Genomic DNA, 25,749 nt, shown 5'->3' on the forward strand with positions numbered 1-25,749 from the left:
TCTCTGGTCAGTTAAGAGATGGGACTTGTAAAGGACTGAATGACAACATGGAATGTAGCGTCAGAGTCGCTAATAGTCGTTCAATCTGCGTATCAATGGTGTGGATGCAAGGGACCGTACTGGAAGCTAAATTGGATCGCAACATGGTACTTCTTTTGGACGAGACGGGGACTTTTGTGGTGCAGGGTGTAAACAACATTCCAAAAGGCAAACCATGCTTATCCCAAGGTAAATTAAATGTTTTTCCTAACTCAACTCAAGTGGGCAATGTGTACTAGCCCTGACGTCCATACAAAAGGTTATTCAGCTGGTGTAAATGATAAGTTATGGAATAAGGCCACTTAGGACATCACACAGTAGAGCCTTAACAGTCCAACACCATCCACAGGGGTTGTTCACTAATGGGCTGTTAATAGCCTACCTGTAACCTTGCCCATCCTTCTATTAATTGACATGCACACAGGTCACGCATACTTTCTTTATTTAGACCCGATTGATTTTGGCTGTCGTCCATCACCCTGCTCATGCTTTCCAGGTAAATATGTGATGGTGATGGGAGTTCTCCAAGCCACCTCGCCAGAACCAGTAATCCGGGCAGTGAAGATGGCAGACCTCACGAAAGATGCCGCCATCCACCGGAAGATGTGGAAGTTGGAGGTGGAAGATTTGCAGCAGCTTTCTACGTAGTTGCTGTGGTTTTTGGACTGAAACTGACACCTTTTTTGTGCAGCCTTTAAGCCCTTGAAACTGATGGTTGGATTCCTGAACAGATATAACAGTAGTAATGCCTGAGCAGGGGAAACTCAGCATACCTTTTGGCAGTAAGTCTTTAAAACTAGACCATGTGGCATGGACCAAGACTTTACACAAGTTTATGTTAAGGGTTAAGAAAAAGTTGCATGTTACCCTGTTCTTTCATTTGTTACCTGCTGAGTTAATTCATTTCCAAATAGCTTATGAACAGCATGTATTTGTTTAATAAAATTTCATTTTTACTTAGGTTTACAATACACCATGCATCAGTATCATTTGTGTGTGCAATCAAATCAACTTTTTAAAATTAATTTAAAAGCTAGCGCTCACGATTATGAAGTTCATGGATTGAATAGATTAGACTTTATTTTCTGGCCTGGGAGCAAAGGTTTATGCAGAAACCATCTTGAGTATAAAATGCCATTTATTTGGTCTTTGTGCACTTTTAACATTAAATACTTGGGAAAAACTTAAAATGACAGATTGAATAACTAATATCCCATGCTTGAGCATCCTTTAAAAGGGAAAAAAATAATTCAAAACGATTTACCAACTGTTAACAAAGAACACAAATGTAGTCAACTGCAAGTATCCGAGTACCATGCCATTTTTCAATTCTATTTTTATACTGCTGAACGGTGCATAGCAAGTTTTCAAGGATTTTTGAGTCACTCAATTAAAACACTTGATGATTGATGCAACATGATGAAAGGTACACCTTTTTGTATCTGAGTGGAGTGACCCAGAAACCAGTTCTGCCGCTGGTTCTGCATGCGCTCCATTAATTATTCTGCCAGGTTGAGGTCTCCTCTCCTCCCATAGAGGGTTCAACCGATTAAGCACTCGTCAGTGTCATAAAATACTGTGGCAAACCTTGCAGGTAAAAACGAAACTCGCCATCCTGTTATCGTTATTATTGAATGTCCTTGAGCAGAAAACTGTATTTACCAAAGTCATTGTCCATGGGCGCTATAAGATGGTCTTTCCTAGCTTTGGCGAGTTTCATCAAAAGAAATTCCCTGCGTTCTATCCACTCCTTGAGTTCCAGGTTGCTGTGGGCCAGTTGACAATGCTCCTGCTCTGTGCACGTGCCTTTGAGATACCTGTCAAATCAACGTTGAAAGTGTCAGGGCTTTGTAAATACACACATACACACTACACATGACTAAAAGATTGAATTCTACAAGCAGACTGTATCTGGTTGCCAATCAACTCACCTTTCACAAACTTTGAAAGTGCCCGTGGGAAATCGGTACTGCCAGCAGTTCTGGTCGTCCTCAGAGTTAAAAACTTTGTCTTTGTGTTTTTCCGACGTGATGTGCTGCTGCCATTGCTTGTCACTGTTGCAGTTCTTCCCACAGAGCCAACAGTGATTTCCAGACTGCGGAAAGGACATAACATTTAATGTTTAATTTTCCACCAAGGGGAGTTTTCTACTCATCATACACATGGGAAGATAATAACTACACTTGGCATTTAAATTTTTAGGTTCTTGCTACCCCAAGTTCTCACACACACACACACACTCGTCGGTAATCCCCCTGCAAACCCATGTGCATGTTGGCTGACACCGAGGTAAGGAAGACGCTGGGCTGCCCAGTAAAGTGGTCCCCACAGTCCCATACACAAAACACGGGAACGCACCACTTCTTCTGCAAAGTCGGTGGGCATGACGATCTGCTTGCCGTTCTCCCGGACCACGCCGTTCGAGTTCTCCTCACTCCAGCCGGGCTTCTGGGACAGCAGCCACAGCTCATAAAGCTGATCCATATCCTGGACTACGATGGGAGAAAAGGAACACGGTTCACAAGCTGCCTGGCAGAGCCTGTTCATCTCAATTAAAATGTTCAGTTCAGTCATTGATAATCTCAAATTGTGTATTGTGTTTTGTGTGGTGGATGTTCTTTCTTGAATTTGCATCCCTTTAATTCATAATAGCAGCCGTGCCAGCTGTGACACCCACAGTTGTCCCCATCTGAGTTTAATAAAGGGCTTCTCGTTTGATGTGCTCGACAAACTCACTGTTGTTCTCCTTCATGTAGGTCCACAGGTCCCGCTCCTCGGTGCCGTGAGCGAAAGAGCAGTTCCCGATGTACTGGCACTTCTTGCCGGCAGTCACGTGCATGCAAATCTAGGGAAATGTTAAAAGAGAAGTAGTGTGACAGCATCCCTGGTAGGCCTTTCCAAAATGTCAGCATGTGATGTTGAGGACGGCTTCCATTTTGCATTTTCCATCACCAGGGTACACAAAATATCAAACCCTACAGGGCTATTCAAAGGCTTACCTCAAACTGAGATGGAATCGGCTTCTTAGTCGGAAGTGCTCGCACCGTGGTCCACTTCTTCCGTTCGTTGGAGCTCACCAGCACCACTCTCCTGTCTTTGGACCATCTATGAAGCAGATGAACAGCTAGCATTGAATTCATTGTTTCCCCGTCAGATCACGTGTTATGTAGCTTGTAATGTTCACTGATGACCATTAAAAAGGACAGTAACCGGTCTGGTAACATCCTATCTCTCACTAAATCACTAAATAAAAATGTCGGAATGACTTCCTTGTGGCGTTGTGCATTGCCTTGTGCCGAGGTGCATGTAGCTTGAGCGAGCTAAACCATGGTGAGACCAGTATTGTCCTTTAAAAGTTGTAGTACTTAGTGAAATCTAGCCACTAAATTCCCCTTTCCACTAACGTAGGAGAAGCTAAGAAGGCATGTACTTTATTGGGGAATTCCCTAAAATACAGGGCTACAGTAGAACAGGGAAGTCAAACATTGTGAGCTGTGTTGAAAAGGACCTGATCCCTAGGAAGATATGAAGGGCTCATTCTAAGTTAATGCAAACAACGATTCACAACAAATTTTGCATTTGATTCTACACCATTTATACTTCTGAATGTTATATTCCATTTGGGCCAAAACTGTTCTGTTAGATGCCACTAAATTCTCCCCATGCGACTTTAAAGGAGACATATTATGGTGTTTTCCCAACAAGTAAACATAGTATTTGTGTCCAGAAACATGTTTTTAAAGCTGTTTGCTGGAAATAGACCAATGAGCTGTCAGACTGAACAACAGCCTTGAGGAGAAGGAGTTGTTGTCGTTTGCGGACTCCTGGAGCTCTATATCTATAGAGTAGGGATGGGCGTGAGGAATCGATTACTCGAGTACTCCTCGTTACAAATGAACTCGGTTGGTGGACAGGCGAACTCGAGTTTGCATATACACACACAAACAAAGTTTTCTGAAGCAAATGTATCAATTTTCTGTGCGGGGCCACTAACGCATGCCGTGTGCACAAAGCAAATTAAATGTATCCATTTCTGTGTGGCGCGTGCCGTGCCGTGTGCAGGCTCGCCAGAATTAAAAAAGTTAACAGATGGCGGTTAAAGCAAAGCGCAGCGAAGAATTTAAATACTTTAAAGAAATAGGAGATCATAAGGTGAAATGTAAAATATGCCAAGCGAAATCGAGCTACCAGAGTACTACAAGTACTATGCGGCAACATATGCTCCTGAAACACAACGGTGATTTCGGGAAAGCAGACCAAGTGTGTCGGCTATTTTCACCGCCGCAAGACGCAGCTGTAATCCCGGGCGTGTAGAGAAGATCACAACGCTGAGTATTTCCATAGTCCATTTGCTGCCGTTTTATTTGCAGCTTTAAATTATTTTCAATGGTTAGGCTACTTGTTTCGTTTTTTTATTTTTTTAAACTGTTACAGGCCTTGGTTCAACGTGATTTAAATCGTGAGACGCATATTTATTTCTGTAAGGAAAATGTGTTTTGAACGTTTGCAAAAATAAATAATGAATACTCTGATAACTCTGACTGTTTTGATGAATAAGCATTACATGTTTGGTTGGTAATATTGCCGTTCGTCATCAGGCCTATTCCTGCTGCAGATGCGTTGCATTCTAAAAATAGATTTGATTAAACGAGTACCCGATTGATCCTCGAGGAATTCCTTCGATCACTCGAGTTTGGAATTTACTACTCGTGCCCATCCCTACTATAGAGTATAAAATAATAATATTATATATGGGTATTTATATAATATTATACCCAATATCACGGCCAAAAGCTATGTGCGCCTTGGATGATATTATGAATCATAAAGACTGCGTCTGACATCTCTGGTACTTCCATAGCAAGCAACGACTCGTATTGGGGGATATCTCGGCCATGGTTGAGAAGAATTGGGGGAAAGGAACTTTGGCCTTGACTCTCTGAAGTCCATGAACCGCGACATGGAGGAGAAAGGGATTGTATTCCGGGAGCTGAGCTGCCGGACTTCCGCCGTCAGAGTGTACACCCGCCGGAGCAGCCGGAAAGCTTTGGCGACAGTTCAGCTCCCGGAGTACACCGTCGGGCGGAGTACACCGACGGCCGGACGGCTTCAACGGTGGCCAGGGTAGCTCGGCGACAGTTCGGCTGCTCAGCTCCGGGAGTAAAATCCCTCTCTCCTCCATGTCTCCTCCTCTGTATGGCAGCTCCGGCGGGGGGGGAGCTCGGCAGCAGTCCGGCAGCGAAAGGGATTGTACTCCCGGAGCTGAGCTGCCGCAGAGTTTCCCCCCGCCAGAGCTGCTCGTCCGCTGGTCCACAATCTCTTAGCCATGCTCTGAATGGACGGGAGTGGGGAAGTGGGGGGTAATATTCAAGGGTGCCCCCTTCCTACGTAGGAGGGGGGGGGGGTGCCGAAACTGACTCGCTCGTTTGCTAACTGTAGGCGGGGTACTTTCAGAAATGCATACCTCACTCTAAAAAATCATTTACAAACTTCTTTCAAAGTTTGTATGCGTGTGGGAGCACCAGAGACCCAAAACAACACCCCAAATCCCAGGAAAAGTGTCGTTTTCATAATATGTCCCTCAAGAGAACATGTAGACCTCTAGTCTAAAAATAAGAATCACATTCAAGTGTGGTTCCACTTTTTTCTACAGCTCGTGACACTTTACACCAGCATTCCTAAAGGACCAGTTTTACCGCCAGTTGCGAGGTTGATTAGCCATTACAAAATATATCCATTTCTAACATCACTAGTTGAGGTGCCCACTGCACTGATCGAACTTCAGCCAGCCAGTTGATACAGCCCACTAATCAGCCCCTTCCAGTCGACTACCACCCATTGTAATGTCAAATAAATTGATTTGTATGAAATAGCTCATCAAAATAAATATAGAGAACCTCTGTGATATCTAATTATTACTAATAATGTAACATGTTTCTGCTTGACCTTAAACATAGCTGGCTAGCATGATTTTTAACAACTGCAGCCATATTGCCGAAATTAATTCCTGACAGTCAACACCTTGAAAAGTATAATCTGCCCTGCCTATGCTCTGTCCCGACTGGTTTAACTGTTGTGGTAAACCGAATCATATTAAGGAAGTCCAACATGATCTGAATGCCATTCCACCGAGTCGCCAACGAGCCAAAAGATAACCATTTCCTTGATTGTGCAACGTAAAAATTCCACATGGCCATACTCCAACTTGAGGTAGACACATTTACTTGACCTACACTGGGCACAATTTCGCCGGGAGATCGTGATCTCGAGTCCTGCAGGTACTCACGTGTGTCTGGCCTTAGCGGAGCAGTACTTCTTGTTCTTATCTGCCTCGTTCAGCTGCCCGTTTCTCCAGCACTGGCCACAGACAAAGAGCATCTTCAGGTTGGGCGGGCCGAACTTCCTCTGGACAATGGGGGGCTGTTGGGGAGAGAGTCAGAGTACAATACCGTTTTTAAAAAATAAATAAAAATAATTGCCCTTTCATTCATATCAACCGGAGGCAGCATGTTGCAGTCCATGTACTTCAGGGAGTCAAAGCCAAAGTTCCTTTCCCCCAATTCCTTCTCAACCATGGCTGAGATAACCCCAACTACAGTCTCGTTGTGGAAATACAACGAAGAACCGACATGTTACGCGCCATAACACCAATAGCAAACACACACACACATACACACGTGGTGCTCGCACTGTCGTGTCTCATTGGCAGGCCAAATTCTCTGGGCGGGCAAGGCAGAGAAAGGGGTGGAGCTTAGATCCTTTATGACGACATATGGGACCACATTCCAAATCAGCGTTTTCGAAGGCGAGCAGAACACCTAGTCCGAACGCAAGTTTTAGCCACTGGGGGACCATAGGCAGGCTAGGGGAACTCGTATGTTAGAACACTTCATTCAGTGAGATTTTCATGCCGTGGGACCTTTAAGATATGACTAAGACATATGTTATCTTACCTGGCCTCCTTGTGCTGTTGTGATCGTACTCCAAAACTTCCTTGCTTCATGGACAATATTTTCAGAAGTGATTCCTACAGAAAGCACATTCTGAAGTTAGATTCACAAGTCCACCATCTCAACCAACCTCAACCTGCTCCTCAGTGACATGCACCTATAAATTCAATGTAAGTCACTTAAGGGAAGATGCACCTTCTAAATATAAACTATTATAATAACTTTTACAAGAATAAATATGTACTTTTAGGGTAAGGTTGATGAACCTAGGATAAGGTCCTTGTTGGACAAGCTGACCAGACAATCCAAAGCCATCCACAAGTGGGAATTCCCACTCGGACGCATGATTGACAGTCAGTCTCCAGCTTCCCACCTTGGGACCCTTCACACCTTAACCAGACACCAAAACAGCAGCACAGCCCTTAGCTACTTCACCAAAGCCTCCTGTTGCTTACCCATCTCATGCTGCATCATCCACACTTTGAGCTCCACCAGGCTATGGGCGAAGAGGCACTCGTCCTCCCGGACACAGCCGTAGCGCACCTCATGGCGACAAAGGTCGAGCTGGCACTGGGGGTACAGGGGGCGCACTTTGGAGTAGCGCAACGTGTTCTCCTTCAAAATGTGCACCAGGCACCTTTGAAGGCAGAGAATAAGGGAAAGGTTAAAACAGTGTTTATACAGGATCCAAAATGTGCAAAAAAGCATTTTTTGAGGATCTGTTCCCAACACGAGGCACATGAAACCAAGAGGTGATAGATTATGTTCAGAGAAGCGGGCAATATGGCCTTGGTTTGTTAACTTCCCCCAGAGGTGTTGGAATCTATTTGGAGTTAGCAGGGCTCCAGACTAACTTTTTCCTTGGGTGCACTGGTGCGCCTACATTTTAAATTTGGGTGCACCAGCACGTATTTATGGTGCACCCAAGTTTTGAGTTGTTGAGGGGGGGGGGGGGGGGGGGTTGGACCGTGCCTGCCTTGCGCTGAGTTGTTGACGGGGGGGGGGGGGGGCAACCGGGCAGCTGCACCGGTTGCACCGTCGATATTTACGCCATTGATTAATAATATTTTGACCATTAAATAAATGCCTTAAATAAATGACGAATCTATATCGTCAGACAATGCCAAGGGATCGGTTCTGTCCCGAAAAACCCTCTGTCTCCGGAGAGACGCCTGTACGGTAGGTGCGCCGAGGTCCATGGGAACACCCACAAATGGTGACGCCACTATCGGAGGAGGGGCTAGGAAGCTGCGCACGCCGATATAAGTAGCCGATCTCCGGGTAGACTCGCTGAAAAGCTGCTCCCGACCAGGTTTGGTTGCGAGCGTAAGTCACCATGGTGATACAGCGACGCTTAAAGAGATCGACTTTCATGGTACAGCTAACCCAGGCTTTCAGCTCAACATACCTCGCTAACCCTCTAATCGAGCTTCGTAGTACAGGCCCCTGGATTGGGCTTCGCTGGTTTGTTTACCGGCGTTGCTATTGTTACCGGTCTTGCGTGTTCCAACGGATTATTAGGTATCTAATAAATCGCTGTCTAATCAATACTTCATTCAATGCCTCGTCCGTGGTCATTACAATATTATGAATAGACTGCTCTGTAAAAATAAATAATAATAATAATTATACCAGATAAATTTTCAGTCGCACCGGTGCGCCCAAATAAAATATTTGGTCGCACTACCCCGAATTCTAGGCGCATGTGCGCCCAAATTAGGCGCACTCTGGAGCCCTGGTTAGATTAAAAAGCTTGTGGTAAATAGGTTCATAGTAGTTATTTTAGTGCAGACATTGGGATGTTTTTATGAAAATTGCTTACTTGTTCTCCTCAAAGTCATGCTTGGTCACCGGATGAGAGCAACGAGAAGGGCTGTCCTGGCTGGCCTTGCTGATTATTCTGGGTTTGTGATCAAAACAAACCTGTAGAAAACACCATGGATTAAATTAAAACACACACACACGCAATAAGAAATGCATGCCCTATAAATAAATTGTACAAAAAGGAACACACTATATCTATGGTTGTAATTAAAAAGGGCAAATACTATCTAAAGAGAAAGTTATTCAACAATATCCCACATCTTCTGTGAATAAACTGTCTGGATCATTGCTTTCAAAATATATGATTTTTAAGTAAATGATAGGGAAAATAGAAGAAAAGACAAGAACAATAGTTAAGTAAAAACATCTTCAACGAACACACACAAACCATTCAAAACCTCAGATGTTATCGATCCACCCATGAACCAGACCCAAGTGGCTCTATACTGGTGGCTCACCCCGCAGAGGAACATGAAGACTCCCCGGTGCTCCTGGAGGATCTTGGGGACCGTCAGCTTGACGTTGCAGCTGGGGCCCAGCGGGTCGAACAGCAGCTCCCTGGAGATGAAGCCCTTCCTCTCCATGGTCCACACGTCGATCTCCTCCTGGCAGTAGGCAAACGTGCAGTGGCCCGGGTACAGACACTCCTCCCCGATGGCCACCTCTACAAATACACATCGGACCACAGGGGAGGACACTTTAGGGAGGCTGGCCTTGAGGATCCGATGCCCTCTCAAATGGGAGAAGAGATGGGGTTAGGCTGAAGAATGCAGGTCGAGTCGCACAGTGAAGTCCCACAGTGACTTGACCCGCAGGGGCAGAGTCCCCCCTGAAGGAAATCCTCCTATCACATCACTGCAAATATCCCCGGTGTGGGATTGATAAAGGATTATCTAAAGAAATCCAATATGCTAATGCCTCTGCTAATGAATAGAACTTGTGACAATAGAATAGTGATAATGGGTATGACCCTGCTGTGGAGGGTCTATGAGCCACGAAAAACATAAAAAAAAAAAAAGAGGTAATTTGGTGAAGGGATTGTATAAAGAAATAACCTATTTTAGTTTAAAGTGCAAGTGAAGCCACCGTTTCAGATTTAATTCGAATTCTGGGCACTTTGGGCTGAGGGTTCGAGGAAGTTGTTGTGAATGATCGTTATGATCGAGGCTGTGTATGAAATGTGCCACACACCTAGGTGACCTTCAGTATGTACCGGTATATGCAATGATGTACACGACACCACACACTGTCATTTTTATTTTTCAATGTGCAAGAAGCTTATGGCTCTCTTGGACGCCGCCATCAACTTCAACCGCTGGTGGCCCATGGCTGAGCTCCACAACGTTCACACACACCTCCCCCGCGGTGTCCCTTGTCGGGACCTAACAACCCAATTTGTGTTCAGAGCGGAGTAAAACATTGATACTAGTTGGTTTTTCGATAAATAGCGGTATTAACGGTACCATGTTGAAAAATCATCCAATACATCACCTAGTTAAAAACAAACAAAAACAAAATACAAACAATAAATAATTAGGGTTCACGGCCTCTTTAATAACTATACTCAATACAAGACTCGAATAATTTCGACCCTGAAAATTGCTGTTCAACATCCAAGATACCTTTGCAAATGTAATAGGGCCCGATGTACTGGTTTTTGGTGGGCCGGGGTCGTATAAGCTTCCACGTCTTGTCTTTGGGATGTTTGATTCGGCCCAGCAGGGCATCCTTCTTGCACTTGTGCTCCTCGGTGCCGAGGGTATAATCCAGCACGCCGGGTCCTGTGGGGGGGTTAACAGAGTGCCACACAAACAGCCCGTTTAAAAACCAACAAGACTGGCCCGCACAAACAGCTTCATCACAGGCTACCGCTCTTGGGCTCAATGGTCACCTTGATTTTTATTCAAGGCATTTAGCTGACGCCTTTGTCCAAAGCGACTTACAACCATTCACACACACGTGTAAGGAGGAGGCGGGGAATCGAACTAGCAACCTTCCGGCTACAAGTCAACCCCTTCTATCTACCGAGTAGCTGTGTAAACATTTGTATATAGCTCAGTAAACATTTTCTTTTCTACGAGACATGTCATAGAAATAATGACATGTATCATAGGTATATGCTCCCCCTTACCACTAGACTATCCTCACAGCTTCTTACCAGTTTTGATGAAACAGGTCGAGCAGGCTTGCTTGAAATCGTGAGTGTCTGCCAAAGGGTTCTTGGTCAGATCCACCGGAGCGGGGAAGCAAACGTTGTTGTCGGGCATTCCGAGGGCCATTCCCGTGGGGTTGCCATGGTTATTCATCTGGAAGGTCAAAACTCTGGTAAGTGTACTGTAATACTGAAAACAAAAGTTTTCAATGTTAAAAAAAGGAAAAAACGTCAACGTTCAGACCAAGTACCTGTGAATGGGCCTGTGAATGGTTTTGTAGCTGGGGCAGGTATGATGGTTGAGGGAAGTCTATCAAAAAGTCAGGGGGGGGGGGGGGGCAATGAAAAAAGGTAAATACTCAAGACTGTAACAGAGTTCATGTTTTTAACAAGCATCAAATTGATTTCATATAATCCACATTAAAATTCATTCATTACTGTGCCGAAATAAACGACTGCTTTAATACAGTGTGCCTACATGTACTTATAAACCCTGTCCTAAAAAATATTAGATCATCCATCTTAAACTAAATTAAGATTCGCTCTCATAACGCAATTACCACACACATTCTCCCCCCCAAAAAGCCACCACCTCCTTCAAAAGAATACCTGTGCGATAGTCTGATATGGAGAGGGTGGAGAGGGAGTCGAGGGAGTCCAGCGGCGAAAGGGAGTCCAGGGAGTCCATGCCCAGGTACATGCTGGAGCCTGGCTTGTGGTACAGAGGCGGCAGGTTGACGGTGCAGTGCTGCGCGGGCGCGTAGGGGAACACGCCGATGTGGGACGGCATGAAGAAGGGACTCTGCCTGGGGCTGCCTGAGGCCACACTGTTGGACATGAGGAGCTGCTGCCCCTGTTCTGCGGACATGCCCTGTAAGGAAAACACGGGAGAAATGTCAAGAAACAGTCAACGTAGAACACAGTCAACATTTTGCCAAACTGGGTCAGGAGCAGAGTCAAGGTAGGGGGGGGGGGGGGGGGGTGGGGGGAGTCACCCCCAGAGGGTGCTAATGGAAAACGTAGAGTGCAGATTTAAAGATTGCATTTATAGTAATCCCGAATCCAGCAGTCCTATGTTATAACAAAACTCCTGGGGGGGGTAGAGTCGGCACAGAGCCTCTGATTGAAACACAAAAATGCAAGGGGAGGGGTAACGCCTTGTATATAGTTTCGTTTCAGAGATAATCTACCGAAGAAACCCAATTCGCTAGAGTCGATCGGGCGTTCAGAGGGGACTTTTCTAAGTGTATATGCTGGTAATTAGGAACCTTTTTATAGTTTCCAAATGATGGCCCACTTTGAATTTGCCAACAACCAGCTGATGCATTCCTGCCTCCAGCAACATGATCCGTCGAATTGAATATGAAGCGAAGAGAAGCTTGCAAAACACAGATTCCCCCGCCATCAGACTTAAGAAGCCGATCTAAAGTCAACATTTTATGACTCATTGAACAGGCGCATGCACAATGCAGCCAAAGTGTCCCAAGTGATACACACACACAGACACACAGGATCCCCGTCCACACCCACTGACCATGGGGCAGTCGGCGGGCCGCGCCTGGTCCAGCAGGTCGTCCAGGTCGTCTCCGATGAGCTCCGCGTCGCAGTCCGGGTCGTCGTCCAGCAGAGGGTGGGAGTGGTGGCAGGCGCCCAAACCGTTGACCAGCGCGGGGCCGGCGGTCAGCGGGGCCGGCGAGGGGCAGGGGTGGACCGGGAGAGGGGCGGGGAGCAGGTGGTGGAAGCCGGGGGCCGGCGGGGGCTCGGCGATGGGCAGCGGGGAGCTGCTGCTGCTGGAGTGGGCGTCGTCCAGCAGGTGATCGTTGAGGGGCGGGGCCACCGTCAGGGGGAGATGTACAGGCATGGGGACGTGATTGACGCCATAACGAGGCACTTCTACAAAAGATAAAAACACAAGGGAAAGAAAGGTCTGAGCATTGCCGTTTTTTTTTATTATTTTTTTATACTGGATGGTCATGTCGGTGTCGTTCTCACCTGTATCTATATCTTCCACTGATGAGGGGCCATGGGTATACTGAACGAAAAAAATAAATAACATTTCAGATATTTATTTGATACATTTCAGTTTTTTGGGTTAAAAGGGTCCAAATAAAGATGAAGTGATCTTACATTGTCACATGACGCTTCTGAATAGCTGGCTCCCGTAGCGACATTCAAGGCAGGCTGAGAAAGAGGAAACCAGGTTACCAAATTTCTGCAGAATCAAAAAACCCTTACTACGCTTACTGGTTATTTTCAGTAAATAAGAAACAACTGTACATTTTAGAAGCATTTACTATTCAGTCCTTAGGAGACTCTTTCGTCCACAGGCCTGATTCAGATACTCATTTAGAAGGATGGCGGGGCGTGGCCTCTTGCTCAAGGACGCCCAATGTCCACATCAGTAAAGTGTCGTTGACCACGGGGCTCGAAACCCTGAACCTTTCAGCTGGGAGGACACCATATCGCCTACTCTACCCTGCCTCCCAGTGCCCAAATATGGCAAAACTCTGAATCATTTGCGTGATTCCATTTGTCTTGGACTGATTCTTAGGAATGTCTTGGAGCAAACCTACCTTACTCCTTATGTAAGCTTTTCGTATTTTCAGGCCAAGTGCTTTGGCAAGCTCCTGAGTCAAATGTATGACACTGGGATCCTAGGAAACATCATAAGTCACGGTTGAACGGTTATTCTGACCATAAAGAAATAAAAACATCATGAGATTAGATGCCCTAACCCTGACCACAATAATAAGAACATAGGCTTTACAAAGTGAATAAATCCAATTATAATTATACTATATCTAGAACTAAAAGGGCTAGGGTTATCAACTACAGAGTTCACAGACCACATATAAATAACCTGGTCAAATTAAATACATTTATCAAAACAAAACCAATAAAAAGACGAGTTGATCCTGTGTCCTGAGGCTACAGAGTTTATAGCACAGAAAAAAAAAGAAGATTCCTCAATAAAATCCCACCTGAGGAACGACAAGAGAGCACTTGGCCACGGCCTCGTAGGCCTCCGTGTGTCTGCCCATCTCACGCAGGGACTTGGCTTTCCTGTAATGTGCCTTGTAGTTGCCCTCGTTCAACTCCAGCGCTTTCTCACAGTCTTTCAACCCCTGGTCGTACAGCCCCTGAGGAGAAGAAGGGTTAGTGTCAATCACACTCGCTCATTAGCAGCGTGTAACTACCCTGGTTGAATAACCAATCAATCTTACATTTAGTACTTGCTCTTAAAACAATGGCAGTTTTGGACGTCTAAATATTTTCCACTGCAACACATATTGACTGCAATCATACAAGGCGCTTTTTAATTAATTTCATGAATTAATTAGGTAAATAATTAGCCGACGCCTTCAAAAACAGCTCAGTTTCAGATACATGTCGAGCCGTAAGCAATCAAAGCCCTACATACATCTATATACTCTCACACCAAATTGCATTCAATTCACTTATAAACTGTTCTTCAATGTATTAATCAAATTAGCTAATTTCATCTGTGGCAAAAGAGCAAATTCAAAACACGATAATCCTCGCATAGGAATAACACGTCTAATGATGTTAAGGTCGGACTGAACTAACTTGTCAAACTAGCTAGTATACAGAAAAAAATAAGCAAATAAACCAGACAATGCAAACTCCACTCCTCAAACAAATCACTGACTCTTGACGCCCATGTCAAGTAATTGATGGGAGGATTTTGGCCGTGTGACCTGAAGCTATCCAGTTATTTCTGGTCTATTTTTATAGGCCAGTGAAATTACTTATACCTCAAAGTGCAGGAGCTCAAGTGTACAAGCACAATCGACCGTGGAGAAGTTGATTTGCAACTTCAATACCGACTGACTAGATAAACAAGACAAAGTTTGGTTTCAAAGCAGATATCATTAGGTACACATTTATATTGGCCAATATACTTTTTTTTTTTGTTGTTGTTAGTACCTTGTAATAAGGCCTGAAGAATAACATTTAAAAAAATATGTATGTATATTATTTGAGAACAGACCAACTCAGACTATTCATTGTTTTTTTAAATAGAAAAAATATACACAAAAACCGGTTGTGCTGGAAGCTTCAGAACAAAATGCAAAAGGTCTAGCAAGACCTCGAGGAGTAAAGGATTGTAGTGGCACAGAATCAAAAGCCAACCAATACCGAGTCCTTTCTTGGTAAACGAAAGCAAAAGAGAATCGGGCCAGGGTTGAATTAGCTCCATTGCTCTGGAAAGTATTTTCAGATATCTTGCACGGCAATTCACAACAGGAGATGCCGTCAAACAATCAGATATGGTTGATAAGGTTATTATGTGAGCCGGACATCTTTGATTTACATATCGTTGGCCTAAGGTCAATCCACAGAGGAAGGAGTGTCGTTAAAACATTTTATTTTTACACACACATCATTGGTATATTATCCTGATATGTAATCCTTTACTGTACTTTTTTGCCAGGTCACTGTCTTCAAAAGAGGCATGGTACATGCAGAATAGATTGTACATGAGTCCTCTTGTCTTTTTCGTTGTACTGTTTCTACAGGAGAGGGGCACTCTGACTCAGATTAGCAGGTCAAACACATCAAAATGAATGGACTAAGAAAAGTTTATGGTTTATTTCCATTTCCAAAGAGATGAAAATATGAATAGGAAGGAAAATAGGGCAAACGGTATTGTTTAGTATATTTCGTGTCTTTAAAATAAGATTATTTTCAGTCATACATTTTCTTCAGTGGAGAAGGACATGAGGTTTTGCTAAAAAATATCACAATATCAAATCGTGAACCCAACATCGTGCACAGTATCAAATCATGAGCTGAGAGACTCATCACACGCCTATACGGAGTATAAAACCAGTGTGATCCTCACACATTAGTACTTACCGGCACTATATTCAAGTAGGATGCTGCACGGTTTACATACAGGTTTTCCAATAATCCCATTGGAACAGCGATTTCTTCAGAGTCTGCGTATTCCGCTATACTCAAGGCCTCAGTGTACATTTCAATGGACTTTGTCCATTCTCCTTCTTTAAATACATCGTTTCCTTCTCCAAAAAGGTTCAAGACTAGGTCCTTAATAAACACCTGGAGAAGTAGAAGAAGACATGAGTGGATGAAAACAAAGGTGTATGCAATGTAACATGTAATGAAATGCATAGAACACAGCAAAACCTTACTGGTTAATGGTTTCATTTGTGTTTTAAGAAGGAATGATAACACACACTCATCCATAACAGGAATGATAACACACGCTATTCCAATGTATTCTCCTATTTTGTATGTAATCATCAGTCCTAAATTAATTCCTGTGTACCGATTTGTCTTTTGCATAAAGTAGTGTTAAATATCACAGAGACAAATTTGACTGATCAAAAAGGTTCATAGATTAAATGAGAGCTTTAACAGCATATCCCTTACCTCATACTGTTCTTGTGTCCCAGGATATGGCAGTGTTGATCTAAACATAAACAAATTCAATGTTAGAGATATTTGCATTTTGTGTGTTGTAATAACCAGGCCCAGCACCGCCGGTCAAGGCAACCACATTGCCTTGATAAAAAAAATATTATCGTATACATCATGTCATTAAACTTACTGAATGAACTGTAAGCCTTTTTGAATCTCCTGCCAACGACTCCTTCTGTCTTGACAGATGCCAGACATGATTTCCTGTGAATATCCAAAGGTATCAACACCTGTAATATACATTTTCAACCTATTACACATTATGAAAAGTTTTCCCTAAAATAAAAGTGTAAAGACGTGACGTGTTTGTTGGAAGAGAGTAATAATAACAACATCTATATAGGTTAGATTGTATTGGATGTGTTTGTCGATTGTAAAGGCGATAGTCAGATATGATGCCAGTGAATTGCCTAGCAATTAGTGCAACTTCCTTATTCGCCAATGACGACATCCCTGTACGAGGATCCAACCGGTAAAGTTACACCAATACATCGGACTATTCGCCATACCAATCAGTGTCCTGCCATTCCATGTTTCATTTAACTTATCCTAAATACGGGTTTCAACTACTTCCACGTTAAATGGGAGCGGGAGAGGAAAGACACACGTGTTAAAACGGGGGCAGGTACCTGAGCCAGAAAAAAACCCAGCTATTATTATAATCATTAATCCCACCAGAAATAACTTAGTACCCGGGGTTCCCACGCGGTTACCTCAGGCTAAAATGACGTTCACAACACACTTTATCTTGATGTCGTGGAGGTTAACACGGGTGTTCTTCTCGCTTATCAATGGTCATTGTACTGTATCGCGGTATGTCGTCATTGTACAATACGACCCTTGTTTATTAGTTTCCAACACCATATTTGAGATGTACGCTGTGATTTGGAGCTGATTTTATAAGTTTGCTGAGCCTAATGAAGCAGTGACGTCTCTTTTGCCCAAGTTGGTAAATGCAACCCAAACAATAGCGTCCATTAAATGGCAGTGACTGAGTTTAACCGCAGATGAGGCAATATTATCTATTATGGATGCCGACGTTGATACTCACATGAATGGGTCTTCGTCAAACAAACATCCAATTGGCAACGTATATATAATAAGATCGTTTTAGTTGTGATAACAACTTTACATCTGGTACGATCGCTAAAGGCCGCGCTTTACTAACTACTTCTTCTTTGGAAATATCACTACGGCACACCGATGCCGTGCGTTTGACTGCCACCCAAAGGCGAGCTGCAGGCATGGCAGTCTTAAAATATTTTTTCTCTAACACAGGTTAGATTAGGTCGCATCAAAGGGGGTATATTCCGTAGCTATAACAATAATAATTGACCCCTACATTGACGGTCATTTGGTCAAAATTTGTGTCGCTTTTCTATCATTAAAAAAGCAGGATGATCATCAAGGGAATGTCATTCAGGGTGGATCATATTGTTCACTGTATATAACTTGTTTCCATTGATATTTGAGAGGGAGAGAACGAAAGCGAGAGGGATTAATTTATCTGTTTATACTGTACTTTGTATAGTATTCCACAGTTTACTTTTTATGTAGTATTTAGCATTTAATATTCTAACATTGGATATGTTTATATATTTTGTATCTAACGTTTTATTTCGACCTCCTAATTGTTCACCTGCTTTGGCAATGTTAACGTTTGTTTCTCATGCCAATAATACCTTTTTGAATTGAATGTAATGTAATGTAATGTAATTGAATTGAATTGAATTGACCGAGAGAGAGCGACAGAGAGCGGAGAGGGCACGCGCGAGAGAGAGAGGCAAATAATTGAATTGTTCTATTGAACGCCTCCACCCCTAGATGGCGTATTCTACACTGGAGTAGGGTACGTTGTAGGTTTGCCCAATAGACGTATACTTCAGAGATTACCCAGTTAGAAGGTGTATACAACTGTCAGTAAACGCTTGCCTTCACTACAGAAGAAGGACCTGCTGTATATTCTAGTTGACAGTTGGACCACAATGGGGGGGTTTTATTGGATACTTTTCCTCTTGTCTGGTAAGTTATTGCTTCCATTGAGGAAGTTAACAAACTTAAATTGAAAAAGTACTGTTAAGGTATACATTACTAATGAGTTAGATATGTGTAATTAAGGAACAGGTTGTCATTGTTCCCTGTACCTTCAGGCTTGCTAAATAACAACAGAATGTTGCCTTCAGTAGATGACAGAAATGTAGCAATAGTTATTTCCAAAAGTGTGTATTTGTACACTTCCCTTCAATGCCAGGGTTTAATACAAGCTCTATTCACTCATATCGAGGGACTATGGATTCCATAGCACTGGAGCCCAAACCAATTCAGATGAATTTTATGCAATTCCATTTATTCTAATTATGTGAATAATTACTTTTTTTTATAATTGCTTACTGGCTCCTCCTTTCAATTTATATACAGAGTGAGGGATAAAGGTGTACATATGCACACATGCTCAAACTCACACATGCACTTGTCTTGCACCCACACGCAGTCACACAGGCACACACCCACAAAACACACACTCACCTAACCACGTACTACCCACACACAGAACTGATCTGAAAGTATGCATCGGTTTTGTGTGTTGTTGATTGTGTTTTTACATCAGGCGTTGCCTCAGCAGAGCGGCACAGCTCTCTGCGGACCAAGAGGGGCCTTCTGGAGCTGGCAGGGGCCATAGAGTGCTCAACAGGCAGGTTTCCCCTGGCCTACATGATGTACGGATGCTACTGTGGACTAGGGGGTCAGGGCTGGCCCCGAGACAGGACCGACTGGTGAGGCAGAGACAGGCGTTACACACTTGGTTTGATCTCACTCACATACCCTGTTGTCCTTTTTTTTTTTGTAAAACAATTAAAAAACCTCAAGTCTCGTGGGACTTGTATCTTTCTGTAAACAGTCATTATGTAGTTGTCAAAGCCCGCCCACCCCATGTTGAAGGTAGTCATTTTTTGTTTTTCAATCTTATTTTCCCTTCAACAGTGCAGCTGCAAAGCTGGTCAAAACAACATTGGCATTTCGAAAAAAGATTTCCTGCTTCTTAATTAAAGTGGCTGTCGCATGCCTGTAATCGGGCACACCCTTCCTTTCATTTAATTCAGGCCAAATGAAATCTTATCTTTCTGTTTACCTTCCATGGCTGCCTGGGCATTCTTTGCCCCAGCCCTCACTGCGAAGGCGCACAATCCTCCAAAGGCTACTCACCTATTTCTAAAGTCAGTGAGCTATTCATGTGTTTTGGGGGACGGTGCTTTGGAGCGAGGCCTGAAGGGAGAGGTGGGATATCTTCGGTTGGATACTCTCAAAATCGGGTTTACTCCGGCTGGTTTCTCCAAATTGCCTTCCCCCAGCTTTAAACAACCCAAGTGTGCATGGCTGTGGTTTCCCTAACAGCAGAGAGGAAGAGAAGTATCTCTGGCCCACACATGTAACATGCCTGCATGTCCCCCCTACACACGGCCCAGTGAGGGCTCCGAAATAGGCATTCCACACCCAACTCTTAATCGCTGTCTGCTTCCTTTTCCTCATGCTCCCCCCACCACAGGCGCAAACACAGCCCTCCTCTCAAACCATTTAACGACTAACTCTCTGTTTGGTCCAACGTGGTGTCCTTCCTCGAGACTAAAACGGGAATCTATGACATTTAAATCATAGTACTGGGGAAGGCAGGTTCTAGGCTGGGGAAAACCCCTTGAACCCCAGGGGATGAGTGTGTGTTATCATTCCTTCTCCTATCGACACCGTATTATTTGTATGTTTCGGAAAAACCTTTACGATACCTATGTTTCTATAGAATACTTTATATTCCATGTAAGTCTTATTTATTTAAGTTCTTCTCACACAGGTGTTGTCATAAGCACGACTGTTGCTACGGAGATGCTGAAACAATGGGCTGTGAAACCAAGACAAGGCGGTATAACTGGAAGTGTGAGGACAAGGAGGCAGAGTGTGGCAAGTAATATTTTCTATTATCATGAAATGTATTTGGTTTTTGTGTTTGACATGGATATAACTGTAACATGTTTCAGCGCTTCAGGTAAAATAGAGGACATTACAGTGGGCCATTTGGCCTGTCCACACCCAGTGGTTTCCATGGTAAAATAGCAATCACGGCGTTAATTAAGGAGCGGGAAAAAACTGTGTGCAGAGGGATAGTTCATTACCCATACCGAGATGCATGAAAAGCAGGGATTACTGATAAGGGGTTCATCATTTGGTTTTGCAGCGGTTTACCATTCATAGGGTATAGCCTCAAATGAGTGGAGTGCCTATCACAGCTATACGTTGTTTCCTTTTTCAAGACGATGCTCATTTTGTATGAGTCAAACCATGTAGGTATTTAAGAAGGAAACTTTACAGGGAAGAGGGAGATGTTTAAGGTAGGAAAAGGTTTGCTGTGAAGTGCGGGAATACATGTGACACATTTTCACACATAAGCAACAAAACAGGAGGATCCCACATAGGTTTCACACTGTTAGACTCCCTATAGGAGCTGGTGGTGGTGGTGGTGGTGGTGGTTGTAGGTGGGCAAGGTTATTCTACCATGTTTATCACTTTCTGGTCACTCCCTCACTTCTGTATTCCAGATGACCTGAAGGACAAATGTGAAAAGCAGCTGTGCAAGTGTGACAGAGAAGCGGCAAAGTGCTTCAGGAAGGCACCTTACGACTCAAAATATGCTGTCTGGCCAGATTTTCTATGTGGCTCCAAACAGCCAACATGTAATATTTACTGACTCAATAAATATACTTGGATGAATGTGACCGTGTGTGTGTCTGTGTTTGCATACCACCCGTATGGCTGTTTCCCTTATATATTCATCCAGCAATAGCGCAGTGCAGCTAGCTGCATTCCTAGCACCACTGCATCAGCCATACAAAATAACAACAGAAATGTAGAATATTGTATATTTTGTGTGTATATAAATGGTATAAATGGACCCCCCTCATTTATTACATTGTGAGCTTGTGCCTGTTGTCAAGACTGTTGACAAGATTTTATAAACTTAAACATAGGCTGAGCACACGGACACACTGAGCCATAGTGCGGAACAAACGCTTTTTAGAAAGCACAGATGATACGGAAGGGAGGAGCTGTGGAGAGAATCATAATCAAAGGGCCGAGCTGGGGCCAATATACCAAGAGAGCCGTTCAGGGGGATACAAGATGAAGGCTTAAGGCGAGAAGAGCCATCCGTTGTACAGATCCAAGTACCAATAGTAGAGAACCAGTCTGATCAGGCTAAGCACATGGGCCAGGCCACAAGTTGGTGCAATAAAAGGTCCAATACAGGGGAGTTCAAGAGAGGACAAGCGAGGCCGCACCTTGCCCACTGCCTCCGTCCGTCAACGGACGATGGAAGGCGTGTCTGACGGATGGGGGAGAGGTATTTCCGACGGAGCCATGATCTGATTGGCTGACGGATCCGTTGCAGCCTGAAAAGTTAACATTTTCTCAACTTCTGAACGCAAGAGACGGAGCTGACGGAACGGACGGATCCACAATGCATTTCGGGATCGCCCCATGCAAAGTCAATGAGATTCGTGTACTGACGGATGCAGTGGGCAAGGGGTGGGCATCAGTGGAATCAGTGATCTCACTTAAACGTCTCTGGGCCCACTATCAGCACTATTCATGGGAACATCAACAGAGTGCACATCACACACACTTCAGCAACGCTTGTGGAAGATATCATAGAGGAATCACCGAGTTTGGTTTTAAATTATATCAACACAGGGCCTGAAATGTGTCAATTATATGCTTACACTGCTTTCAGTCACTGTATTTGATGGTTTAAGTGGTTAACCCTGAGGGGTTTTAAGTACTATATGGTTTTCATGGAATGTAGTCAATAAAGTGAAATAACAAACCCTATTTATAATCCAAATATAATGACATGTACCTTCATATGGTGGAAGTTAAAGGTATGTTGAGACTCAATGCATTTATCCGCTACTGTTAGGGACACGATGTTCCCTCCCCAGCTGCCTAGACGCTTACCACAAGATTTTTACTACCTTAAATATGGAGCCAAGCCATGGAGTTATAAAGTTGCCTCCTCATGTACCCTCATGCTTTCAATTGTATCTGTTTTTTGTCAATATATATTTTTTGTTTTATTTTTTACATTTAGAGCCAGAAGTTACAGTTCTAGTACGCTTTGAATTTCCCTTTTTGAAAATACTTCTCATGAAGTGATAGATTCCATCAGTAAATGCAAGAGAATCCGTGATGAAATGGCGTAGCAATGTCCTGTTCACAACACCAATACTATTTGGTAGACACAACCTGCTTGTATTTACAATAACACTCTTTTATTTATAAGCTTCATGTCCTTGCTCTCATCAAGCCACATTCTAGAACAGGATAAGTAGCATAACAGACAACTAACATGGAATGTTGGCACGAGAAGGCCAATAGCGGTTCGGCATGTTTGTCAACACAAAACATTGGATGTAAAAGAGCAGCCAACATGGCATGGTCTACAGGCCCGATTTTGGTGTTTGTTGGAGTAGTGTTTAATTCGTTGTTACTACACAATTTAAGAACTGTTAGATTTCAGCTTATTTCTAAACTGTTCGGACAGACTCTGCGTTGTGTATTTTCAGTCGTAGTAGTAATTCTTGAAGTCGAAATCAAAGCAGCTTGACAGGTTGGATCAGAGGGTTGAATAGATGATTTATTCCAGGATGTAATACAGCGAGATACAGACTTAGGTTGAATAATCTATAGTGGACCCGGTGGTCGATGACTTGTTCCTTGGCTGTCGAACCCTCTTCTCGTCGAACCAAAGGGTTGGGGCGAGTATTATGCAAAAAGGGGATATATGAATAACACGAAAACAGATGCACTCTCAGCATTGATAAGGTATCTGGCCCTGGCTATGTCCCGGACTAGGACCAGGTCGGTTCAACATTGTTGAGACATAACAATGGCAGAATGTTGGGGATAACACCTTGTATCAGTATGAGAGGCCCTGGCCTGTTCCTAGACTAGAAATGTGAACAAAAGAGAGACACTAAAATACACCAATATTCTACATTCCTCCCTCTTGATCATACTAAACGTAGTTTAAAGATCACCCACAAAACGAGAATTCAGTGTATTTACTGGTGACCTCTGGTTATTCTCCAATGATGAACCATCACTATCATCCTATTATAATTTAATAGCAGCTGATAATAATCATGCTATCATTATAATCATATTATCAGCTGCAAATGGAAAGACATGACTGCACTAGTATCCCTCACAACGAAATGTGTATTTTTTGATGTGTTATGGATGGAATCAAAACGGGCCACTGCATGTGCAAAGTACAAAGTTATCTTTCCCTATGGGACCTTTGGGATTGGACAAATTAAAGTAAAAACAAAAATATATTTGACCCAGAAGAGCCCTTAAGACAAGATCATTCTGGTTAAGTCCATTTCTTTACACATGATATTATTATTTTAGGGATTCTACTATCGTTGTTGAATTTGATTATTTTTTCATGGAATGTATGTGTTCTAACATAAAGCTAAGACACACCCTCTTCTCAACAGCAGCAAGTCTCTCAGAATTTGCCTAAGATTCAGGTGTATACACACTTTAAGGGTCCCATAATGTCACCAGGTGTGAGAGTGATTAGCTGTTACAAGCCGTTTTGGAAAATCTTCCCCTTATGACATCCCAAGTGGGCGTGTCCACCTAGATGTGTGACTTATAGATGAGCAACGTGTGCTACAGCCGACTGGGTAGGCTGGTAGACCAATCTATTCAGCACACATCTAGGTGGACAAGCCTACTTGTGAAGTCATAAGGGGCAGATTAGCCGGCTTGTACCGGCTAATCACACTCACACCTTGTGGCATGTCATGGGACCTTTCAATTTTTCCTCCCATCATTAAGTTATATTGCCAGCTGTGAAGAAGTGCCAAGAAGGTGAGTTTTAATATTAAAAAAATGGATATAAGTATTTAATTTCATGAGTCATCATTAGTCTGCAAGCAAACACTGATATTGCGCAACAAATATTAATACATAACTATTATAATATCAGAACAACTCTTTATTTGACAGGCATTACTTAAGCTTAGGAGAGAAAAACCTCCTTAACAATTTGCCTAACCAAGAATGTTGGCCATTGTCAGAGGCCAAACAAACTATTGATTGATGGTGCGGGTGGATTTGCAAAATAGTTTTAACAGAAGGAAGCAATGGTTTGCAGTGACTTTGTGGTCTGTAATTTAATTATTGACATCATAACAAGTTCTGTCTAGCTGGGACATCGCTAGTTGTCTCTTATAGGGCTATATGCACATCAACAAATCAGTGGCTTACAGGGACCAGCTCTTGTGATGTAACAATGGGTTGGCACCTACACCTGGAGTCAATCAATTGCCTACGGTAGAGCCTATGTCATCGTCTCGTCTGTCTTCTTTCATGAGGGCTTCTGTGAACTTCTTGACTTGGCGAACATTATTTGTATCTATCTTTTGTTTGTTTAATGCCTTGCTCACAGAAATGCAAAAGGCACGGACGGGGTTCGAACCCGCGATCTTCGGTTTACGAGACCGACGCCTTACCACTTGGCCACCGCGCCTGCGCTGACAATGCCTACATTGTCTAATATAAACCGAGTTATCAATGACGGTCACATATGCATGTGAGTATTCGATGAGTTACAAAATACAATTAACCTTAGACTTATTTGTATTTGAAAATATGTATGAGTTACCCAATAAAACTAGTCTGTTACTAATTTTCCTATCAAAATATTGAACTGTAATCATTTAAATGCACAGCTTTTACTCTTCTACAGTTACAATGAATTTGTATTCACCAGACAAACGAGTGTGAGATCCTAGGATCGCCTATATCTATTGACACAATACACCTACATTACATCAATTTACCTACTCTAAAGAAACGATATGTTGGAGCAGAATTCGGTGCATAGCACGCTTCTTGTAGGCTACGCTTCTGTGCAACTGACAGATAGATTCTAATACCGACACTAGAGGGGGATGTTGATACGCTTTAATTTCTTAAATCACCCACCATCAGACATCAGGCGCACGGGCACCCATTGAGTAGCCTTATGTAGTGCAGATAGGCGAAGTCTAACGGTACCTAAAGGATTAAACAGCATCTTTCCAGACCTGCAAAAGGGATTCAGGGACTCATTTTCCGTATGGTTCATAATGGATTAGTACAAATGTAGAAAAATAAAATAAATAGGTTTTTCTTTCTAAATTTGCAATGAATACACCTGGATATGAACTGCCTCCTCCACTGTCATTTCACCACCTCCTCCACTGTTTCCTCTGCTGC

The 25,749-nt window shown here is 43.3% G+C and overlaps 2 protein-coding genes and 1 non-coding gene across 6 annotated transcripts; 1 reads left to right on the forward strand and 2 right to left on the reverse strand.

Moving 5' to 3' along the window:
- Positions 1 to 1,159: 1,159 nt before the first annotated feature.
- On the reverse strand, positions 1,160 to 17,658 carry zc3h7a (zinc finger CCCH-type containing 7A). 2 transcript variants are annotated; one of them, XM_060038301.1, is made up of 23 exons: positions 17,483 to 17,658; positions 16,562 to 16,635; positions 16,384 to 16,423; positions 15,847 to 16,050; positions 13,947 to 14,105; positions 13,539 to 13,619; positions 13,093 to 13,146; positions 12,958 to 12,997; positions 12,500 to 12,858; positions 11,575 to 11,836; positions 11,217 to 11,275; positions 10,972 to 11,119; positions 10,436 to 10,594; positions 9,272 to 9,477; positions 8,812 to 8,912; positions 7,445 to 7,626; positions 6,993 to 7,066; positions 6,326 to 6,459; positions 3,039 to 3,144; positions 2,776 to 2,884; positions 2,398 to 2,531; positions 1,971 to 2,134; positions 1,160 to 1,856 (listed from the first exon to the last, which is right to left on the reverse strand). In XM_060038301.1, exons 2-23 carry the CDS (start codon positions 16,627 to 16,629, stop codon positions 1,667 to 1,669), a joined length of 3,033 nt encoding a protein of 1,010 aa, XP_059894284.1. In that variant the 5' UTR covers positions 16,630 to 16,635; positions 17,483 to 17,658; the 3' UTR covers positions 1,160 to 1,666. The 2 variants fall into 2 exon arrangements, with proteins under 2 accessions (XP_059894284.1, XP_059894276.1); XM_060038293.1 differs by having other exon boundaries at positions 16,562 to 16,661; positions 17,483 to 17,632.
- On the forward strand, positions 17,208 to 21,189 carry pla2g10 (phospholipase A2 group X). Of its 3 annotated transcripts, none has more exons than XM_060038332.1 (4): positions 17,208 to 17,244; positions 19,040 to 19,205; positions 20,276 to 20,382; positions 21,018 to 21,189. In XM_060038332.1, exons 1-4 carry the CDS (start codon positions 17,223 to 17,225, stop codon positions 21,164 to 21,166), a joined length of 444 nt encoding a protein of 147 aa, XP_059894315.1. In that variant the 5' UTR covers positions 17,208 to 17,222; the 3' UTR covers positions 21,167 to 21,189. The 3 variants fall into 3 exon arrangements, with proteins under 3 accessions (XP_059894315.1, XP_059894325.1, XP_059894307.1); XM_060038342.1 differs by lacking the exon at positions 17,208 to 17,244 and adding an exon at positions 18,275 to 18,453 and having other exon boundaries at positions 20,276 to 20,386; XM_060038324.1 differs by lacking the exon at positions 17,208 to 17,244 and adding an exon at positions 18,275 to 18,453.
- Positions 21,190 to 24,946: 3,757 nt separating this feature from the next.
- trnat-cgu (transfer RNA threonine (anticodon CGU)) lies at positions 24,947 to 25,018 on the reverse strand. The gene has a single exon. It is a non-coding gene; the product is annotated as a tRNA-Thr (tRNA).
- Positions 25,019 to 25,749: the final 731 nt, after the last annotated feature.

Source organism: Gadus macrocephalus, chromosome 2 (genome assembly GCF_031168955.1).
Source record: "Gadus macrocephalus chromosome 2, ASM3116895v1".
In the NCBI taxonomy this organism is placed as follows: domain Eukaryota; kingdom Metazoa; phylum Chordata; class Actinopteri; order Gadiformes; family Gadidae; genus Gadus; species Gadus macrocephalus.

Excerpts from the sequence above, each read along its gene's own strand:
- pla2g10 (XM_060038324.1), top strand. The coding sequence starts at position 18,417 with ATGGGGGGGTTTTATTGGATACTTTTCCTCTTGTCTG. Across the intron at positions 18,454-19,039 it reads GATACTTTTCCTCTTGTCTG|GCGTTGCCTCAGCAGAGCGG; the intron begins GTAAGTTATTGC and ends TTTTTACATCAG. Across the intron at positions 19,206-20,275 it reads CCCCGAGACAGGACCGACTG|GTGTTGTCATAAGCACGACT; the intron begins GTGAGGCAGAGA and ends CTTCTCACACAG.
- zc3h7a (XM_060038301.1), bottom strand. The coding sequence starts at position 16,629 with ATGTCTGGCATCTGTCAAGACAGAAGGAGTCGTTGGCAGGAGATTCAA. Across the intron at positions 7,627-8,811 it reads CATGACTTTGAGGAGAACAA|GTGCCTGGTGCACATTTTGA; the intron begins GTAAGCAATTTT and ends CTGCCTTCAAAG. Across the intron at positions 7,067-7,444 it reads GATGATGCAGCATGAGATGG|GAATCACTTCTGAAAATATT; the intron begins GTAAGCAACAGG and ends TGCTTTCTGTAG.